The sequence below is a fragment of the Protopterus annectens genome, chromosome 4.part0 (genome assembly GCF_019279795.1).
Source record: "Protopterus annectens isolate FY-2018-M chromosome 4.part0, PAN1.0, whole genome shotgun sequence".
NCBI lineage: Eukaryota > Metazoa > Chordata > Ceratodontiformes > Protopteridae > Protopterus > Protopterus annectens.
Window position 1 is genome coordinate 335,364,007 of NC_056733.1, and position 21,190 is coordinate 335,385,196.

Consider the following 21,190-nt stretch of genomic DNA (forward strand, 5'->3'; position numbering starts at 1 on the left):
GAAGTTTTACCCTCCAAATAGGAACAATTGTCCCAAACTGACAGTCACACTTATAGAATTGGGTTAACCTAAAAGAAAGGTTATCCCTGATAAGACACATGGTACAACCTGTGCTTTTGCTAAGTGTTGTTGGCTTTGTCGTATCATTATCGCTCTCCCTGAATAGGAAAACACTTGAATGCTTTCAGAGAACATTATCTCCTAGCCATTTAATGAAAGCAATATTCTGTTTGTATTGCTCTTTATCACTTTGCCTCCATGGAGACATGAGAACTAGATGCAGAATTGCTTCTACAAGCATTTATTTATGTATTTATTTATTTGTCAAGGGCTTTAATGCGGTCTTTCCCCTATGCAAGAATTAATAAAAGCACATCCGTTTTTCTTGTATTATACTCTTTTCAGCATACTTTTATTCTTTTTTAACACTGCAGTGCCTACATTTCTTAAAACTGAAAAGGAGAAAGAAGAAAGAATGAAAAAAAAAACAGGGGCACCTGTTCACCTTAGTATCCTTATTACACTTGGAAATAAAACTGAGAAATCTTTATTTTATAGCATGCAGATTATATCATACACTATAAAAATATGACCATTAAGAACAACATTTTGTTTTAGTTACAGTTAACTCTCTCCCTCCTCTTCCCTTATCCTAAGTGTTCTTTTTCTAAAGATCCCACTTCCAAACATTAATGACACAAAGTAGGGCATATGGTTTAGAGTCTTCTCCAAGTTTACCAAAGTCAAAAAGGTCCAATATTTCCAGGTTTTCTTGTTCTGTCATGTCTCACAAATATAATTACTGCTTTGTAATCCCACATTTATTTGTTAATTTCTAAGTTGCTGATTTTATTCCTGTTAATCTCCATCTCCAAATCTAGTATCTGCTTCATTTCCAGCAAACTCTCAGTTCTTCTAGTCAACTCTTGTGCTTTTTTCTGTCTCTCAAGCATTTTCCACTGAGACATTGGAAAAGGTTTCACTGGCACACTCTCTGTGTGATCTTTATTACCAGAAGAACAAGAAACAGAATCACCTTCTGTTTCACTGCTCACTTTTTGTTGGACAAACCTTTGCATTTCCTCCTTAGCATGTTCTGCATCAAAAATGATTTGAGCCTCCAGGAAAGAATATTCGGAAGATATCTGGGTACAGAAGTTTGAATCTCATGCCTACTTAAATAATTGTACTTCTTTTCTGCCTGGTATACAGTGAGTAATCATTTTCCACAAACACTCTACTGTCTCCCACATTTAGTATTTTGTCCTTTTGACACAGTTTTGTCAGAATCAACTCCTTCTACTGGTAGGATTGCACCTTTACTATTAAAGGTCTAGGCTGCTTTCTCATTGCAGGTTTGGAGAATGCACCAGATCCATCCATCCATCCTCAACCCCTGTTCCCATTTTTTTTTGCACATGGGGTTGGGGTGTCACTTCAGCAGTGATAATCATCCCAAGCCAAGGTTTTACATCATGGAGTGGTTAGATCTGCCTTGGTAGTTCATTTGTACACTCACTTGCACACACACTTTTAACTATGGCCAATTTAGAGTGTCCAGTCTGCCCACTGCATGTCTTTGGAATGTGAGAGGAAACTGGAGCACCCGGAGGAAACCCACGTGACCACAGGGAGGACATGCAGACTCTGCACAGAAGGCACCCCAGCCAAGAATTGAACTGAATAACCTCTTGCTGTGAGGAGAAAGTGCTAACCACTGCACCCCATGACCACCCTATACACCACATACACATGATGTGCCCTTTCAATTAACAATTCCTGCAGTGTAATAACAATCCAGTTGCTTATTTGTGCTTTCATAAAATGAATACAGTATGTTCCTTCCAGCTTCTCTAGTACTGCAGAAAACCCCAGGTTTTCCCTATGTGCTCTGTCTTCTAATTCTATTATTTTTTGAAACATCTCTTCTTGAGGAGTCCCATATTCAGCCAGCCTTTTCTTCATTTCATCCTCTGATTTTTGCAGTTTTATCACCTCATTTGAGTATAAAGTTTCTTCCATTTTTCCAGCCTTTTTTATTTGAGTTGATATACTCCTCAGTGTTTTATTTTATTTAATCAACTCTGAGTACATTTGACTTATTTTTTCCAGTAGGTTACTGGAAGTCATGCCTTGCACCAAAGCTGGAGCCTGCACTCATTTTTGCTGAATAGCTGCAGAATTCTTCCATGTCAATGTTTTTTCTCACCTTTTGTGACTGACATTCTTTCAGGTTCTCTGAATTTCTTTTTTGCTGGCATCCAGGCTGGGCACTTACTAGCTAGTTACTGAAAGTTACCCAAAAATACAAAATTACTGGCTCTGTCTTCTGAGCTTCTGTTTTCTCACAGGGAGAGCTGAAATAACCTGTTACTCAATGTGCACCTTGGAAGTCCCTAAATTAGGGATCATTGTCAAGTCATCCTCTGACACCTAACCCCTTCAGCAAGAGCTTACACTTGTAAATATGTAGTGTACAAAAATGGGCTTAAATTAAATGATAAAAATGCAGTATTGTCACATTTGGTAGCCTACCCTCCACACAATATACAACATTGGCAATACTCCACTTCAAAATGAGAATGTTGTTAGAGAGCTTGGGTCATGGAATGACAATTCCCACTCCTTTGATCATGATGTAACCACAGTATTCAGAAAGTCCTTCTGCTGGGTGAAACAGATTGCCAGAGTAATATCATCCAGATCTAAACAGGTCAACATTGCTTTTAGACAGTACTGATTGGGCCAGTCATTAAATACAGTGTCTCATGTGGGCAGTATCTTACTAGACATATCAAGCAACTAAAAAGATGCAAGAGATTCCTAAGATTACTGGTTTGTAAACCCCAAACAGTCAGTAAAAAATGGGAGCCCCGTCCCTGTATTTCCCTGTATTCAGTAACTTACAGACTCCTGAGAGAAGATCTATGCAGTCCCTGCCATCTGAGCTATTAAGGAGCTAGTATTTCCTGATCTTTTATATCTACATAAATCAAATATTCCAACAAATTCCTAAAACAGAGATCTCAATATTGATCAATGGATAAACAAACCAAGGTGGACACTCAGGGTCATTACACAGCACCTTCCCCACCACCCCAAGAAATTCCCACTATAAATTAAGTAGTATGATGCATTTATGTTCCTTCAAATATAAACTGGATGATTGGATGGGTATTCACAAACTCACCTCTGACTTCCCTGGACTGGACCTCCTGAGAACAGAGGTTCAGTCTGAGAGTGGGTACTGGCAAGTTGCACGTGGTTGTAAGACTCAGTTGCCTCGTAACTCCTAAGGAAACCACCACTTAAGCTGTTGAAAAAGAGTTGTTGCTATGACCAGTGAATAAAGATCTTGTCAGAATTTTGCAAGTCTGTGTCCTGCATAATTTCACACACTAGGTCAGATTTGCTGGTTATTCCTTTTGTATGTCATTTACCAGTTTTAGCATTCCAAATAGTTATGATGTTTGTACTATCATTTTTTGGTATTATAGAATATGTCTGTGTCTGCCCCCTTTGCTGTTGTTTGATCCAGGTTTTAACTTTGCACAGTCAGTTAAGGAACTGAAACAACTTGCAATCTTCTATGTTCCCCTGTCTCAGCTAGTAATCTTCCATATTACCTCCTCGCTCAGCTAGTAATCTTCCATGCTACCCCCCTCTCAGAAATTAATCTTCCATGCTCCCTCATCAGCTATTAATCTTCCATGCTACCCCCCTCAGCTAGTAATTGTCCATGCTACACCCTCATTCAGCTAGTAATCTTTCCTGCTACCCCTCTCTCAGCTAGCAATTTTCCATGCTACCCCTGTCTCAGCTAGTAATTGTCCATGCTACCCCCTCACTCAGCTAGTAATCTTTCATGCCATCCCCTTTCTCAGCTAGCAATCTTCCATGTTAACCCCGTCTCAGCTAATAATCTTCCATGATATCCCCTCTCTCTACTCTGTCTCTGTCTCCGAGAGATATGAACCGCTACATGAGTGAGCTGAAACAGCTCTCAGAGACTGAAAAGGGAAAGTAATTTTCTTTCATGAGCTTCATTTTCGAAGTTTGTTTACTAATTTAATAGCTAACTGGCAGATACTCAAGACAGAGAGTGTCAAGAGAAGATATCAGCAAGAGTCCAGTAATACAGATAATGCAAATCATATTCCAGAGGCATGCACAGACTATATGCAGAGGGACATAACATGAAGTAACTAAATACTTTAACCTGTTACTATAATCTGTCAGAAGTTTGTAAATGAAGCTTACCTGATATGTTAGAGAAATTGTTAACATAATGCACCAAAATGCCATTAAGGAATACCCTCCAAGGAGAAGCACCCTCCTTCCAAGACGTTCAATGAAGAAACCCTATACCACAAAATTTTAAACAAGAAATTTCAAGACAGTTGTTAAAATATCTGAACGTTAATGACTAATCAATACATATAATAGTGCTTTTCTTAAAAAAATAAAAGCTGAAAAAGTCTGCAGGATTCAGAAGTATGCATGGGTTCAAAACTAAGGTGTAGCACTTCTACTTTTTTAAACAAATAGGGATCACTTGTGTGATTATATCTGTTTGATTACCTTTACCTCCCTTAGCTGTGCAGCAGTATACAGTTAATAATACTAGTCACATTTCTTTAGAGAGCACTAAACTGATTTTGGTGATTCTGAATTAGTTGAAAACAGAATATCAAAACATCACTTTACTAAATATACTTCTAGCTAACAATAAATAAATCAAATGAAAAAACTTTGGAAATACATTGTTGTATTCATTCTTCACCAAGACAGTGCAACCTCAAAGTTGTAGCATATAAGTAGGTGGTGCAGGGGTTTTGCCTTTGGCAAAAGTACTTTCAGTTTGTTTTATGCTATAACTGCCTTCAGCAAAATGATGTTTCAGATTTTTTTTCATTCATTGATATTTGTCAGAATCATCATGTTGATGTTTTATTGTAAACCCACTTCCAGCAAGCTTCAAAGATCAAGGGTGAACTAAATAGTTTTATTTACCAAAGCTGAACATTAATTTTCTGAAGAAATAATAGGATTCCCTAAAACATTCTGTTCTATGTTTTACAGATATAATATATATTTCAGAAAATCTCACTCTGCACTGCAAGGTATCCAGTTGTAATGTAAACTCAAGACAGAATATTTTACCAATCTCTTCTCTGATCATTTATCCTATCCCATGCAGCCATTTCAACTGACACATTTTCCATTGGCTGTAATAACCTTACAACTCATTCATCCATCTTTGATGAGAGATGAGTGAACCAGGAGCAGAAGTCATCATCTGCACATCAAGGTCTCATCCCTTGGAATGAACCCCAACCCACAGTGGCTTGTAAGCTCTACAATTGTTGCATATGAGAGACACATGCACAATATCACACATAGGAAACCCCTAGTAAGCAGTGACATGGTCTTCAGATGAGGCAGTCAGGCATTCATCATTCTATGCCATAGTGTTCCCTGGAAGTTTAGATGACTAGACTTTGCCTTTCAAACTTCCAACATATTATATGAAGAGAAAGGTCATCAGGCTTGGCAAGGTCAAAGGTCAGTGGAAAAGAAGAAGGCCCACAGTAAGAGAGATTGATAAATTAACTACAAATGTGGAATGCATTCTGTCATTCATTTGTCATCTGAGTGGAGGCAGAGCACAATTCAGGGCATCTATCCACAAGTCTCCATGAGTCAATATTGACTTGATGGTTCATAAGAACAGCATTTGTATAATAGATAACAACTAACCTGACACATATGAATGAATACCATGTGTATGCTTATTATTTTTTAAGCAAACCATGTTTATTTACATCTCATAATAGTAAGTTTACAAAATCTAGTTTTTCTATTTAGTAATGCATGAATATACTGCAACTTTCAGTCATGCTGGTAAAGAGTTAATATTCACCAGTCCATCCATTCATTCAGTCATTCATTTGCTCCTTTTCTAGTTGAGTTTACTAGGTCCTGACTAGTGTATGCATGGAGGCAGAGATTGCTGCTGTGTGCCACCACACTGGACATGTGTGTGACCATTCCATTTCCATGTAGTTCTGAAAATCCTCACCTGTGCTCTGCAGTATTCTGACTATCTCTATCTGATGCTCTGTGGCAGTTGACTGAGCCTGAACAATGTAACAGCAAATTTGCTGTTGGGCTGCCAATGCTTTGTATGTTTCTGGAGGTAGTTGTGACATGTGCCTGCACCTGGCATGCCTCTCACAGGTCTTACAGTAGACACCACTACCTCTGAGATTGTATCTTCCTCCAGAAGGTGTTCCTGTGCTTGCGGACACACTAGTATACAGGTGCATGTGTTCTATTTCTGCATGGCCTCCAATGTAATGTCCCCATCTACTTGACTTTGTGATCCACTGTCACTTCCTGCAAAGTTATATACATGCTGTGGGGTTTATAGGTGTGTAGTAGGCTAATGGCCCTGGAGCTTTCACAAGCCTAGCCCATATGATTACCCTGGCATCATGCCACCTAGCATTAGTCCCCAGTGCCTCTGTTGAGTAGACCCACTGGAGTGATCTCCTGGGTGACTTTTCTATTTCCCATCCACTCATCAAGATTTCTCTTGAAGAGGGCCATTGAGGTGCTCTGTTTGACATGTATGGGAAGTCTATTCCATAGCATGAGCAGTCTCTGGGCTATGAACCCGTCCCTTCAGCTTGTTCTGTTAATTGTGATAATGAGGTTAAGGTCTCTGGAGTGTGTGGAGAGGAGGGATGTGGATTTCTTTAGATGTAACATTTCTAACAGAGCTGGGTCAGACATGGATTTGTAAGTCAAGCAGAGATTGCCTCTAAGTAGGCGATATGAGACAGAAAATAGTTTAAGTTTTTTGAGTCTGTCTGTATGGGACAAGTGTTTAAGGCCCAGGATCGTCTTTGTGAGGTACTTTTGTGGCCTCTCCAGTTGCTGCAGGTGTCTAGTGAGGTACATGCCAAATGGGGCATTGTACTCAGTGATTGGCCTAATGAGGGAAGAGTAGCGGGAGACAATGACCTCTTTCTTCCTGGATGCAAAACCCTTAGTAATGAGATGTGCCACCTAGAAGGACTTTCTGACCACAGTGGTAATGTGGTGGTCAAAAGAGAGGTTACTTTCAACCTGTGTTCCCAGATCTCTTATAACTCTTACTGTGTTCAGTGGACTACCATCGATATGGTAATTCATGGGAAATAGGTTTTTCCCAAAGGGGATGAAGACACATTTTTTGGCATTGAGCTTAAGGCCATGGTTCTTACATCAGTCGTTGGTCTCAGTGAGGCCTTTCTGTATGTCAACATCACTTGGGGAGTTAATAATAGCTCCTAACTTGCAATCATCTGTAAACTTTGTTAGTGTCCCTTCTTATTGGCCTGGACTTCAGAGAAGTAGATACCAAACAGGAGAGGGCCCAGGACCAAACCCTGTGGGACTCCAGTCATGACTGGTCGGCAGTCAGACTTGGAGTCAACTATTTTCACACTGTGGGTTCTATCTGTGAGCCAGTTTGCAACTCACCTAGTGATATAAGGGTTGATGCCTAGCTTAGTGAGTATTTCTATGATTCCTGAGTGGGGAATGGTATCAAAGGCCTTGGCCAGATCAAGGTAGGCTGCATGAACCACCTTGCCTTCATCCATAGCTCTGGTGACTGACTCAAAGAAGTCAACCAGGTTGAGCAGGCATGATCTAGCCTTCACAAAACCAAACTGTCTGGTATCCAGAGTTTGGAGATTCCCTATATCCTTGTTTATTAGGTTCATGATGATGCATTCCATAACTTTGCATATCAGACTTGTCAGGCTAATGGGACGATAGTTCCCAGGGTCTGTAGTTGCTCCCCTTTCTGGAGAGGGATGACTGTAGCAGTGTGCCATTCAGTAGGGACAAAGCCTGAGGTGAGGCTGTGATTGAACAGGGCACACAGGAGAGGTGCCAGTTCACTCTGTAGTTCATGTAGAACACAGTCAGGGATATTGTCAGGTCCCATAGAAGATGTATTCTTTGCCTTGGACAATGCTGTTTTAACCTGTGCAGCAGTAATACTGGGTGGCTGGCAATCTACTGGTATTGTGATTGGTCCTTTGGGGGGGTAAAGTTGGCACTGAATCTGTCGGCTAGTATATTGGCAATATCTGTTGGCTCGGTATAGGAGGTACCATTGTGCAGTAGCTCAGAGCAAATCTGGGTATTGCTGTGGAGATTCTGTACATAACTATAGAAGCCCTTGTGGTTACCTTTACTATCTGCTGCAATTCTGTTTTCATAGCTAGCTTTAGAGGATTTGATGAGGGACCTCAACTTTTTGTTGAGGCTGATAAGGGAGTTTTTCCAGTCTTGGGACTTCACCTTATTTCGCATCAGTTTCCTTCTTCTGTTGTAGAGTTTTTTTATGGCAAGAGACCACCAGATTAGCTTCCTTTTTTTGGAGGAGAGCATCTTGGTTCTATTGAGTATGGTGAGATTCATGCATTTGCGTATGATTCAGCAGTCATGCAACTATTCTCCATTTGCATGGGTGCCGTGAAGTTAGCCACATCTGTTTTTAGGAGCCCAAAGTTAGCTTTGGAGAAGATTTTCATGGTGGTTAGCTTTGCGAGGGGTGGGGATGTGGATTTCAAGGTGATTGGTTTGTGGTCAGATCTAACCAGGGAGGAGTTGACTATTGGAGTAGAGCAACAGTTGCCCATGCTAGTAATGACCAGGTCAAGGATGTTGCTACCTCTTGTGGGGGTAAGAACAAGCTGGTCCAGGGCACTGGAAATAATGAATTACAGGAAATGTTGGGCAATTGTATTGGTACATGAGTAGTTTTCCCAGTTAATGGAGCGGTAGTTGAAGTCACCCAGTATGAGAGTGTTAGGTTGGATTCTAATGTTCTCCAGGGTGCTTAGGAACATGGAGTGAGTCTTGGGACATGGTTGGGGACTTATAGCAGGCAATGACCTGAATCGCTGTCTATGTCTGTCAATGTTAGCTACGCCTGAAGTATCTCTGATGAGTTATGTTGGGCTACCAGTCTGGAGATGTGCGCATCCTTTATGAATATTGAAACACCACCGCCTTTGGAGCTTCGGTCCAAGTTCTGGGGCCGAAAGGTGTGTAATGAGTTATAGCCTGGTAGTGCAGGGGTGCTTTCTGCTGCCTTGAACCAGGTCTCTATTACAGCACAAATGTCAGTGTTCTCCATTTTAAGGAGTGCTTTGACCAAGTGCATTTTGAGATTTAGACTTCTAGCATTGAGCAGCATGAGCCTCAGATTGCATTGCTTGTAGCTGTTACGGTGGTAATTTGGTCTTTGGAACACCACCTACAAAAGGCACTATAGGGGTGGCAAGAGCCTTGGCCAGTATCCAGAAGCCCAGGAGTGACAGATGCAGACCATCTCTGGCAAAGCATTGAGGTCTGTCAGTCATGTCAGCCCAGGCAGACAGATACTGGATCTCCTTAGAATGACACCAGAAACTTAGCCAATTGTTGAAATTAATCATTTTCTGCTTGTACTGTGGTATCATTCTTGGTGATGGTAGGAGGCTGCTCAGGGCTACATAATCAAGGCTCCTCCATGTCTCTTTTCATGTAATTCAGAGAGGTACGTCTCAGGTCATTCACACCCACATGCACAATGACAGTCATATTTGTACCTGTTGTTGAGGGACCTGAGTGCATGCATTATGTGGCAGATCCTGGCAGCTGATAGGCAGCTGACTGTTACTTTCTCCTTATTCAACCTAGTGAGTGGGACATCAGTCTGCCTCACTATCGAATCACCTATGACTACGGTGTTGGGCATGCTGTTTTGCTTTAGGAGCTTTGGTTGAGTGGCACACTGTTTAGGAGAGTTGTGTGTCTCATGATTAGTGTTGTGTTGTGGTGGTCGAGTGCATTTCTGCCTTGGAGGTCTCTGCTGTTTGGGTAGATTTTTATTGAGAGCCTCTGCAAAGGTGGGTCTTGGCTGGAGAGTGTGTGGCTTCCAATTTGGATATATAAGTGCATCTCTCACAAGTCTGAGTGTTGGGAGGTAAGAGAAAAGGGTGCGTGATTCTGTATTTAAACGTGGTGATGGTGTGCCCCTGTCCTAATGCTGCCTCATTACTATAATAATATTATCATCAACAGCCATTCTGCTGCTGACATCTTCCAGTTGTGTTGGTAAGGTGGAACTGCTACTTTCTACTCCTGAACTTTGAAGAATTAATTTATTACATTAGTACTCAAACAATGGCGCATCCTGCTGAATGCTGTGTAATGAGGTGTGGAAGACACTTACCATGCACACTCACTTCACTTTCATGACTGGCAGAAATGGAGGGTTTACCAGTTAATAGTAAATATCATATGTTACATGAAATCACTTAATCTCTGCAGTCATCATCTCAATGTGAATATGACATGGTGGATGCACTAATCTTCCTGAATGGATGTCTATGAATGCTGCTATGGTAGGTATTTGCCAGGGTCCACACCACCTCTGATTATGCATATGCCATCCTCATTAGTCCTATAATTATCTCCCTGTATGCAGATGATGTATTCAATGGGTATTAAAAAGATAAATACAGGAGCTCCCCCACCAGTTCTGCTATTGCATTCTGTTTTGTCTTTGCTCTGGCACATCCTACTATAGTGTTACCCTTTTTCTGCACTATCTCAATGTGTGGTTCCTCGTGCCAGGAGCATTTATATCTAAAGACACTTGGTTCCACATCTTGGCTCTCTCAGATTGTTTTGGGCCCCTCTTTTCCAAAAAGGTGATTGCCATATGTACCAAGGGCCCCAAAGAGGATATTGTTCTCAGGGCTGAAATTGCCTTTCTCTGTCGATCCCTGCTGTTGCATGATGCATTAACCTGGAACAATATATATGAGTAACACTAGTGAAGCTTGATTTAACAAAATGAAACACACTCTACATCTTTGTAGCAAAGGATATGAAAGTATGTATGAATTCCTTACAGCTAAATCCCTTTTTAAACCATGCCTGTAAAACTTTAACAAAACAAATCTTAAATTTAATGATCATACCATAACTAACAAATGGTCCGAGTACAGCATAAGTAATGATGTTATCAAATAAGTATAGCACAATTCAAAATGGAACAAAGTCACGATCAAATTCTGTACTGCTAACCTGTACATCATCATTCACTAATGAAAAACATATTTTAAGCTTTTATAATTTCCACTGTCATCATACTTATACAACTAGATCTGCACTCAGTGAAATATTTAGTAACCTCTCACCATACATTTCCTGTATAAATAAAATTGCCATGAGTCATACCTTTCAACCTCTTAGCACAAAAAATCTAGGCAAATCCTAAAATAATGGGAGGACAGAGGCCCAAAAATAGGGACAGATCTTAAATATTGCTCTTATAAACTCAAAAAGTGGCTAGAACACCAGGATTTGTGGTAACATGCATTTTGTAAAGAATATGAAGTTTGAAATTCAAATGTATACAATTATTTAGTGACTTCAATCCTCAGTTATTTGTCAGAAAACCACAAATTTTATGTGAAACAGATGAAAAATATAGGACAAAAATCTGGACATTCTGTAAAAATCTGGAGAGATATGCTATGAGTGCTCAGATTTAATAAATGGCACTTCAGATTCCCAACTCCTGTTATGACCATTAACATACGATATTGACTTCAGTGAAAATAAAAATAATTTTCATGGAGATAATTGAATTTCCACAGCATGCTAATAATTTATAACAGTAAAGCTGGTTTTAGCTTACTTTAAACACTATGCACTTTCCCGCAGCAGTTGCCACTGAACTCGACCGATCACACTTAAATACTGCAGTTTTACAGTTATTGATGGAAATTCAGGTTAATTTCTACTTTTTTTATACAAATGACAATCAGATGCACCGATGTCTATGAACTGCAGTAGTGTGTGTGTGCGTGGTGTGTGTGTGGTGTGTGGTGTGTGTGTGTCTGTGTATGTGTGTTTCTGTGTCTGTGTCTGCCAGTTTGTGTGTGTGCGTGTGTGTCTGTGTGTGTGTGTGTGTGTGTGTGTGTGTGTGTGTGTGTGTGTGTGTGTGTGTGTGTGTGAATGCGCGCGCGTGTGTGTGTGTGCTGTGTGCATATCTGTGTGTGTCTGTCAGTGTTTATGCATGTCTGCATGTGTGTGTGTGTGTGTGTGTGTGTGTGTGTACGTGTGTCTGTGTGTGTGAGTATGTGAGTGTGTGTGCGTGAGTGTCTATGTCTGTCAGTGTGTATGTGTGTGTGTCTGTATTTGTGGTTGCCTGTGTGTCTGTACGTGTGTGTGTGCTTGTGTGTCTGTGTCTGTCAGTGTGTATGCGTGTGTGCCTATGTGTGTGGTTGCCTGTGTGTCTGTGCGTGTGTGTGTCTATGTGTGTGGTTGCCTATGTGTGTGTGTGTGTGTGTGTGTGTGTGTGTGTGTGTGTGTGTGTGTGTGTGTGTGTGTGTGCGCGTGTGTGAATGTGTGTGTGTGTGTGTGTGTGTGCTTGCACGCATCTTGTCAGATAGACACAGATAGCCTTCAGATGTTTGTGTATGGGCTGCATTGAGCCACACCAGCTATGGGAATGAGCAGCAGTGCTAAGCATGTCCAAATACAATTTAACATTCCCACAGCATTTACAAAGAAAACTGGACTAAGTCAAATTTTAGCTTGGAGTTCATAGGTTCATATATTCATAGGTTCATAGGTTTATACTAGGCTATCTGCCCCAAGGCATTTATAAGCCTAGCCCAAATTTTTGTGGCTTACGCCACCCCTTATATGAAAAAGTACTGTACCCATTAGTTTGTTGTGCCTCTGTCCAGTAGTGACACAGAGATGATTCCCGGGGTAAACCTACGATCTCCCATCCACAGGTCAAGATTTCTCTTGAACAGAGCCAGCGAGGTGCTCTGCCTCACATGGACCGGGACTCTATTCCACAGCATAGGGAGTCTCTGAGTGATAAATCTATCCCTCCAGCACGTCCTATTTATATCCGTGCTAAGGTTTAAGTCACTTGCTCTAGTGGTTTTGGTGGATTTGGATTTTTTGAGGTGGAGCATGTCCATTAATTCCGGGTTGGACATGGCCTTGTATGTCAGGCACATGACACCTCTGAGCAGACGGTATGCGACTGAATAGAGCTGGAGTTTCTTCAATTTGGCAGCATATGACAGATTTTGGAGTCCCTTTATCCTTTTGGTGAGAAACTTTTGGGGTCTCTCCAATTGCTGCAGATGTCGGGCGAGATACATCCCGAATGGGGCATTGTACTCGATCATTGGTCTGATAAGTGAAGAGTACAGGAACAATGACCTCACTAGATCTGGATGTGAATCCCTTCATGATCAGGTGGGCAATGTAGAAGGTCTTTCTAACCACTTTAGCAACGTGAGTGTCAAAAGAAAGGCCACTGTCAACCTGGGTCCCCAGGTCCCTGATAACCTCTTCTGTGCTTAGTGGATTTCCACCTATATGGTAGCTTGGGGTTACCTTGTTTTTCCCGAAGGGTATGACTATACATTTTTGGCGTTTAACTTCAGGCCATGGCTCTGGCACCAGCTATCTGTTTCCGTGAGTCCCTTCTGAAGGATATCCATGTCCGATGCACTTTCCACTATGGCCCAGTTTGCAGTCGCCTGCAAACTTTGTCAGCCAAAGTCCTCCCATGTTGGCCTGTACTTCTGAGAAGTAGATGCCGAACAATAGGGGCCAAGGACCGAGCCCTGTGGACACCACTTGTGACCGGCTTGGAGTCTGACATAGCGCCAGCAACTCTAACCCTGTGGGTTCTGTCCTTAAGCCAGTTTGCAACCCATCTTGTGACATATGGGTTTACATTTAAGCTGGTAAGTTTTCTACAATACCCGAGTGGGGTATTGTGTCAAAAGCCTTTGCAAGGTCAAGGTAGGCTGTATGGACTGCCTTTCCTCATCAATGGCCTTGGTGACTGTTTCGAAGAAGTCGACCAAGTTCAAAAGGCATGATCTGCCCTTGACAAAGCCAAACTGGGTCGGGTCCAATGTCTGCAAGTCCCCTATATCTTTGTTTATGAGCTCCATTATGATCCTCTCCATAGCTTTGCAGACTAGACTTGTTAAGCTTATGGGGCAGTAATTACCAGGGTCCGTAGAGGCACCGCCTTTGTGGAGTGGGACCACAGTTGCCATACGCCACTCCTTGGGCACGTATCCTGTGGTAAGGCTGAGATTAAACAGCTGCCTTATGTGCGGGTTTAATTCCTCATTTAGCTCATGTAACACACAGCTGGGGACACCATCCAGTCCCATTGATGCTGTGTTTTTAGCTTTAGAGAGAGCAGCTTTCACCTGCGCATTTGAGATGTCTGGGAGGCTACACTATGCTGGGATAGTTATCTCTCCTTTAGGGGGGGGAGAGGGGGTGAAGTTTGCACTGAACTTGTCTGCCAGTATGTTGGCAATGTCTGTGGGTTCAGTGATTTTTGTATCATTTTGAACTAATTCTGAGCATATCTGGGAGTTTCCACCCAGGTTCCTAACATAGCTGAAAAAGGCCTTATGATTGTCCTTTGAATCCATGGCAATTTTTCTCTCAAAATTGGCCTTAGTTGATTTTATGAGTGCTCGTATTTTTTACTAATAATGATCAGGGGTGACTTCCCTTTTATGGATTTTGTTCTATCATGTAATAGCTTTCTCCTCTTATTGTAAAGTTTGTTAATGGCTGGGGTCCACCAGACTGGACGCATGCCCTTTGTGGAAAGAGTCTTGGTTTTATTTGGGATTGCCTGATCCATGCAGTCCTGGAGGTGTTCATAGAAGGCATTTGTAAGGGCTTCTGCAGCTTGGGTTGTGGTTTCCACTGGCTCAGGGGCCTTGAAGGATACCACACCAGTCTTGAGTAGTGTGAAGTTTGCTTTAGAGAAGTTCTTCACTGTGGTCTTTTTTGTTTGGGGTGGGGGCAGGATGTGGATTTCCAGTGAGATTAGTTTATGATCAGATCTCACCAATGAGGGATATACTTCTGGTGTGGAGCATTTTGTCCCCATGTTTGTGATAATGAGATCTAGTATATTTTCTCCTCTCGTGGGAACAGTGACTAGCTGTTCCATGGCATTTGAATTTATGAACTCCAGGAACCATTGGGCTAGAAAGTTAGGGCTTGAGTAATGTTCCCAGTCTATATTCGAGTAGTTGAAGTCACCCAATATGATGGTGCTTGGAGATACATTTATACCCTCCAGTGTCTTCAGGAAGGCTGTGTGGGGTTCCTGAGTTTGAGAGGGTGGCCTGTAGCATGCTACAATTTGTAGAGCAGTTTTGCCTATGGTTAGTTGCACCTGGATGGTTTCCGGCTTCGTGCATTGCCACCAACCTGGAGGTGTGGGTATCCTTTATGAATATGGATACACCCTCCTTTTGTGGTGTGGTCCGGGTTTTGGGGCCGGAACGCATGATATGAGGTAAAACCTAATAGTGCCGGGGTGCTCTCAGGAGCCTTGAACCAGGTTTCAGTTACAGCACAGACATCGATGTTCTCCATACTGAGAAGGGCCTCGAGTGCGTGCATTTTGAGATTTAGACTTCTGGCATTGAGCAGCATTACCCTCAGTTTCTTCCCATTTTTGTTTTCTAGGGTGGTTGGTTTAGAATTTGAGCCTTGCCTAAAAAAGGCACTATGGGAGTGGCAAGAGCCTTAGCCAATATCCGAATCCCAGGGTGACAGGTGCAAGCCGTCCCTTGCGAAGCAGCGTGGCTTGTCAAGCATGTCATCCCAGGCAGACAGACACTGGATCCCCTTTGAATGACACCAGACATTAAGCCAATTGTTAAAGCTGATCATCTTGTCTCTATATTGTGGCATCATTCTTGGTGAAGGAAGGATACTGCTCAGGGTCATACCTGCCTGGGCTACATAATCAGAGAGCTCCTCTATGTCTCTTTTCATGTAGTCCAGGGAGGTACGTCTCAGGTCGTTCACACCAGCATGGACAATGACTGTGTCATATTTGTACTTGCCGTGGAGTGGCCCGAGTGCTTGTGTTATGTGGCGGATTCTAGCGCCAGATAGGCAGCTTACTGTGACCCTCTCCTTGTTCAGCCTGGTGAGTGGGACGTCAGTGTGTCTGACTATGGAGTCACCTATGACAAGTATGTTTGGTGTTGTATTTGGCTTTAAGGGCTGTGACTGCTTTGCACACTGCTTTTGTGGTTTATGTGTTGCTTGTGGGGTGTCTTGAGGTAGCAGTTGTTTGGGTATCTGCTTTGGAGGCCTCTGCTGTTTAGGTAAATTTTTACTCAGAGCCTCCGAGTATGTCTTTGTGTGTTTATGTATTTGATTCAGTGGTGTGGTAGCATTATGTGAGGCTGGTTTTGTGGTGTGTGTAGTTGCCTTCTCCTCCTGTCTGGTCTTGCCAGTCCTGAGTTGAGAGAGCTCAGCCTCCAGTTTGGCTAAATAGCTGCATCTCTCGCAAGTATTTGTGTTATGTGGGAGGAGGAGAGGGTTGTCTGTGTACATGAGGCAGTTATAACATTGCCTCAAGATTCCCAGATTCACCAGCTGGACCGGAGAGGAGATTGACAACTGACCTTTGGACATGCTAGAATAATATTGGGAATTCCTTAATAATTGAAAACAAGGGCCAGTGGGGAGTGAGGGTGTAGTGCTTTTAATTTTAGTGCTGACTTATATAATTGCTTTAGTGAGCAAGTGCCAGGTAACTTGAGTGCAATGTGTTACAAGTAACTAAATGCAAAAACGACAAACAGTAACTTTCTTTCAAGTGAAACAAGGAAATAAGTACAGTAAGCAATGCAGATATCACTAGTGATCCACAGAAGCGCTGAGAAGCCACGTATTAGGTGGAATTAGCGTCCAGGGAAATAACAAGCAAACAAACAACAAGCATATAAACAAAGCTAGATTCAGCAGGCCTGGATCTAGTCTATGCTAGAGCAAACAAGGTGTACCAATTTCAGTAAGATACAGTTCAAATATTCAGGCACTATAAACCTTTAACCAGAAATTCCCAGCTCAGAAGAGCAGAGTCCAGCCTCTTCTCCCACAAGAGTGCAAACCTAATCCATAGTCATCCTACAGAATATACCAGACCTTAGCACTTACTAACAGTCAAGTACTTAGATGAAAGCAGTGAAACACCACATGGATATGTTATTAATAAGTCTATGTAAATGTTAAACATACTTTTGAATTAATATTTATATTTAAGCTAAGTATTCAATTGAATACCTCCTAAAGTGTTCCTTTTTAGTAAGCATTCAGATGTAGGTAGCAATGAAATATAATTGCAGAAATAATGTGCTACTAGTAAACAATTCAAGCACAATCCTTTTCAGTAACATATTGCAGACTATTTTTTTAATGTAAAATATGTTACCATTTCTTATGGCAACCTTACTTATTTAATGTTTATCATTACTCCACTTGAGAATATATTCCTACTGTAAGATTTAGTGTCATTTCATACCTTAAACCTGCTTATTTGATGCTTATAAGAAACATTTGCTAGAACATTTTCCACATGTAAAAATGTAAGTGATTCATATCTTGCACCTGCTTACTAGATGCCAAGTAAGCACTCTTAATAAAGAAGGTGCATGAAAGCGCTAACAAATAAATTGTTCGTGGACTTGGTGTTTTGACATCGTGGATTTCTCTTTTTTCTTAATAAAGTATATGCTAGACAACTAAGAAATTATGAGTAAATTTACTGTCTCCATTTTGTATTTCACTCTACCCTCCCTTTCTATTTTTCTTATTTTAATTATCTACTACTTTGCATTTCTATTTTTTCCTTTCTCTCCCATTTGCATTAATTTCTCCACAAGTCCAGAAATCCCAGGAGCAGCATAACGACGTTTCTCCCAGGTTAGGGAATATTCACCCTCCATCTGCTCATAGATGCCTTCAGAGGGTCATGGCAGTGGCTCTGGTCCTGTAAGCACCCTGAAGCATTGCATCCTGGTAAGTCATAGAACTCGTGAGTTTTGGGTCGTGGTAGAGGATGTGGTGGAGCAGGGAGTGGAGAGGCAACTGTGGCCCATGTGAAATCTCCTACAGTGAATGCAAGACTCACTGCCCCAGTCAGCTCTGACCACTGACCCACTGCAAACTTCCACACCATCATCACTGGGGTTTTCCACTTCGCAACCTTTTGTCAGATGATAGTGTTTGAAAACTCGAACTTCATATGGTGAAGACCAGATGTTCAACTTTCCAAAAACTCAAAGCATTTGTGTAGAAATCATGGTACTGTGGAGATCAGGGAAGTTACCCATTTCTCCATTATAGTGCAATCTCAGAATTGGTATATATAATTTGCAGGGGGTATGGAGTTGCAGAAGGGCTTGCCCCCCTACAAAAACATAGATTTTTTTTTGTTATGTTTCATCTGAGTTTTCAGAAAGTCGAGCATGTCATCTTAACTATATGCGGTTCAAGATTCTGAAACCTTGATAATCTGACATAAACCTATATATGATTATCAATTCTGTCTTAGATTCATGACATACCTTTCTAAAATCTAAACATTCATCAGTTCCTCCATGTACTTTGTAAAATGTTCATGTTCACTCTGTTCCCAAAAAATAAATCACCAGTTTTTTTTTATATAATTCAATATACTATATGTATATAAGTAATTAAAAATAAAATGATTTCCCAATTATTAAAATAATAATGAAAATTGTTAGTTGGAGTGACCCGCATAGCTTGATGCTTTTATTCAATGTCAATTTTATTTTGAAAGATAATTGATGTTAAAACTAAGTTAACCATACCTGCTAAGAAGTGTTAAAAATCAAAACTTAAAAATGGTAATGATTCTCAAAACAACCATAAATTCTGAAATAACTTCTTTGTGTATATTAATATTATACAATACTATACATCCATTTTAACTAGAGGCATTTCTCATAAACAGTCTGAAATATGCTATAGAATATTAGATTTCCATTACATATAAAGTATCCTTCTCCTGAGAGAAGAGCATTTCTGTTAGACAATGCATCACATTTATAGCTATTCTCATAGAAGGCCTTAAAGTCTTCTAGTCAGTACAGAATGTCTATTCAAAAATATGAAAAAAAGTCATTTAACTAAAAATCCATTTTTCATCCAGTTTCTGCTACAAAACCCACTGCTGGCATAATGACAGGGGAAGCTGGACAAAATGGAATAGTCATTGGACATGAGTTGCTGCTATGAGCCCCCAGTGTAATGCAGACAATGGGGGCTAGTAGCAGGCAATCATTCCATGTGTGTGTGGGAGGGGGGCAGTAAAAGGTGTTTGCAGTGGGGTTTAAGTGTCAAAGCAATCATTCCTTATTTTTTAACATTGTTGCATGCCTTGTATTGGAAGGTGAGGAAATACAATAAGATATAATGAGTTTGGGGATCTGTGCCTGATCTTCCTCCCCTTTGTGAATAAATATAATAGACCAGAGGAAATAACTTTAAAGATTGAAGTTAGCCAAAAAGGAAATTTTTAAAAAAGTCCATTTTTTAGAATGTATTCTAAACTACTATCATTCCATCTGTTAAAAATATTAACTGGATTCCCAAGGAGGTATATCAAATGTGTGGTTGTTTTTGCACAATTCTCAGTTCTGTAGTTCTGCTTAAAAGAAGAGAAAATTAGATTTTTTTCCTGATCAAGTGAAAGCCCACCGCTCCTACCATCTAGAGGCATACCTCTCAACTGTCCCTGATTTTGACTGAATTTTAGCTCTGTCTCTCTTAATCCTTCCTAAAATCGGTAACTTTTGTAGAAAAGGTGGTGAATTACACTTAATAAATAATGACAATAAACAGAGTTATAGGCTTTTTACTTCAGAAAATGCATACTGGCTGATATTGTCTTATTCTGTCAATGTATCAAGTTAATAGTATTAATATTTAAAAAGTGTCCCTGATTGTCCCTGATTATTTCTGGATGTGTCCCTGATTCTTTTGAGATTTGTCCCTGATTGGATGAGAGTTATGTCTACAGGCTTTACCCCCAGTATCACCTTTACTTATTATTCACCTCTGAGGTTGAAAAACTGTATGTAAAAAGCTGTTTGATTACATTATTGAATGAATGCTGCATGTACACTTCAGTCATTGTTTAAGTTTGTTTCCTTTAACTGTCATGTTTATAATTTCCAAAACCAAAATGCAGTCAGTTTTGCCGCTTTCCAGATATATTCACTGCATTCCCATATTTTGGTACTAAGGGTGGTATTCATAGTCATTACAGGAATGCATTAAGGCCACCCATGCTATCTGCGAAGGTAAGATGCAATTCACAGAGGCCACTTATGCTAATAAACAATGGTATTGAAGAAGCCTAAGGAAATTAAGTGATAATGAGATGTAAATGAGAAATGATGTAAAACAGCATATGCTAATGAAGTGTTCTCTCGCCTCTTTGCAGCTATGTGAAAATTTTCCTGCTTTTCTGCACCATCCACAGATACATTATATAAAGAGTTTTGTCTATTCTATATACTTTGCAATCTGCAAAGATGCTATCACTTGCTGTTAGCCTTATTTCCCATTTTTAGTTGCTTGTCTTGGCTAAGACAAAAACCCTTGCATCCAGCGGCACTTGCCACCCAAGAAGGCAGAGCTATAAGCAGAGAATAATACACTATAATTTTGATAATCAGGAGATACTTGATAGCGTTAAAGTGGACAGGGATATCATAAGGGTTTTAGTCTTACAAAGACATGCATCTGAAGCATTTCTCTCTGAGCCTCTGCTGAAAATTGGCTTTATTTCAAGTTGGACTTTCCTGGTAAACAAATGTTAATTAAATAAACAAATGAATAGTGTTTACTATCAAATTCTTGAAGCTCACAATTTTGAAATTCATAATCCTAACACTATAGTATTGAAAGACCAAAATGCTGAAGACCACAATGTCTAAAAATCTTGAATACCAAATCCCCCTACCTGTATGAACCAGGAATGAGTGATAATATAGATCCTGTGGTGGTGGTGGTGGGGGGGGGGGGGGGGTGGAACCAGGAACAAGTTCTAACATGGGCCCTGCAGAGGACAGATGCAGGAGTTCAGTAATGCGGTATTCGGTATTTTAGTCTTTTGATATTATGGTCTCAGGGTTATGAGTTTCATAATTATGGGGTTTCAAGATTCTGATAGCAAACTGGGTCTTTGTGAGCATGTTTAACCACTACAGGAGTACTGGAG

At 40.8% G+C, this 21,190-nt stretch overlaps 1 protein-coding gene across 1 annotated transcript in view; it reads right to left on the minus strand.

Moving 5' to 3' along the window:
- LOC122800251 (solute carrier family 2, facilitated glucose transporter member 11-like) overlaps positions 1-21,190 on the minus strand; it is a 400,142-nt gene that overhangs the window by 66,047 nt on the left and 312,905 nt on the right. The window contains exon 9 of the mRNA XM_044069742.1: positions 4,261-4,362. Coding sequence (XP_043925677.1) covers positions 4,261-4,362 — 102 coding nt within the window. The remainder of the gene's footprint in view (positions 1-4,260; positions 4,363-21,190) is intronic.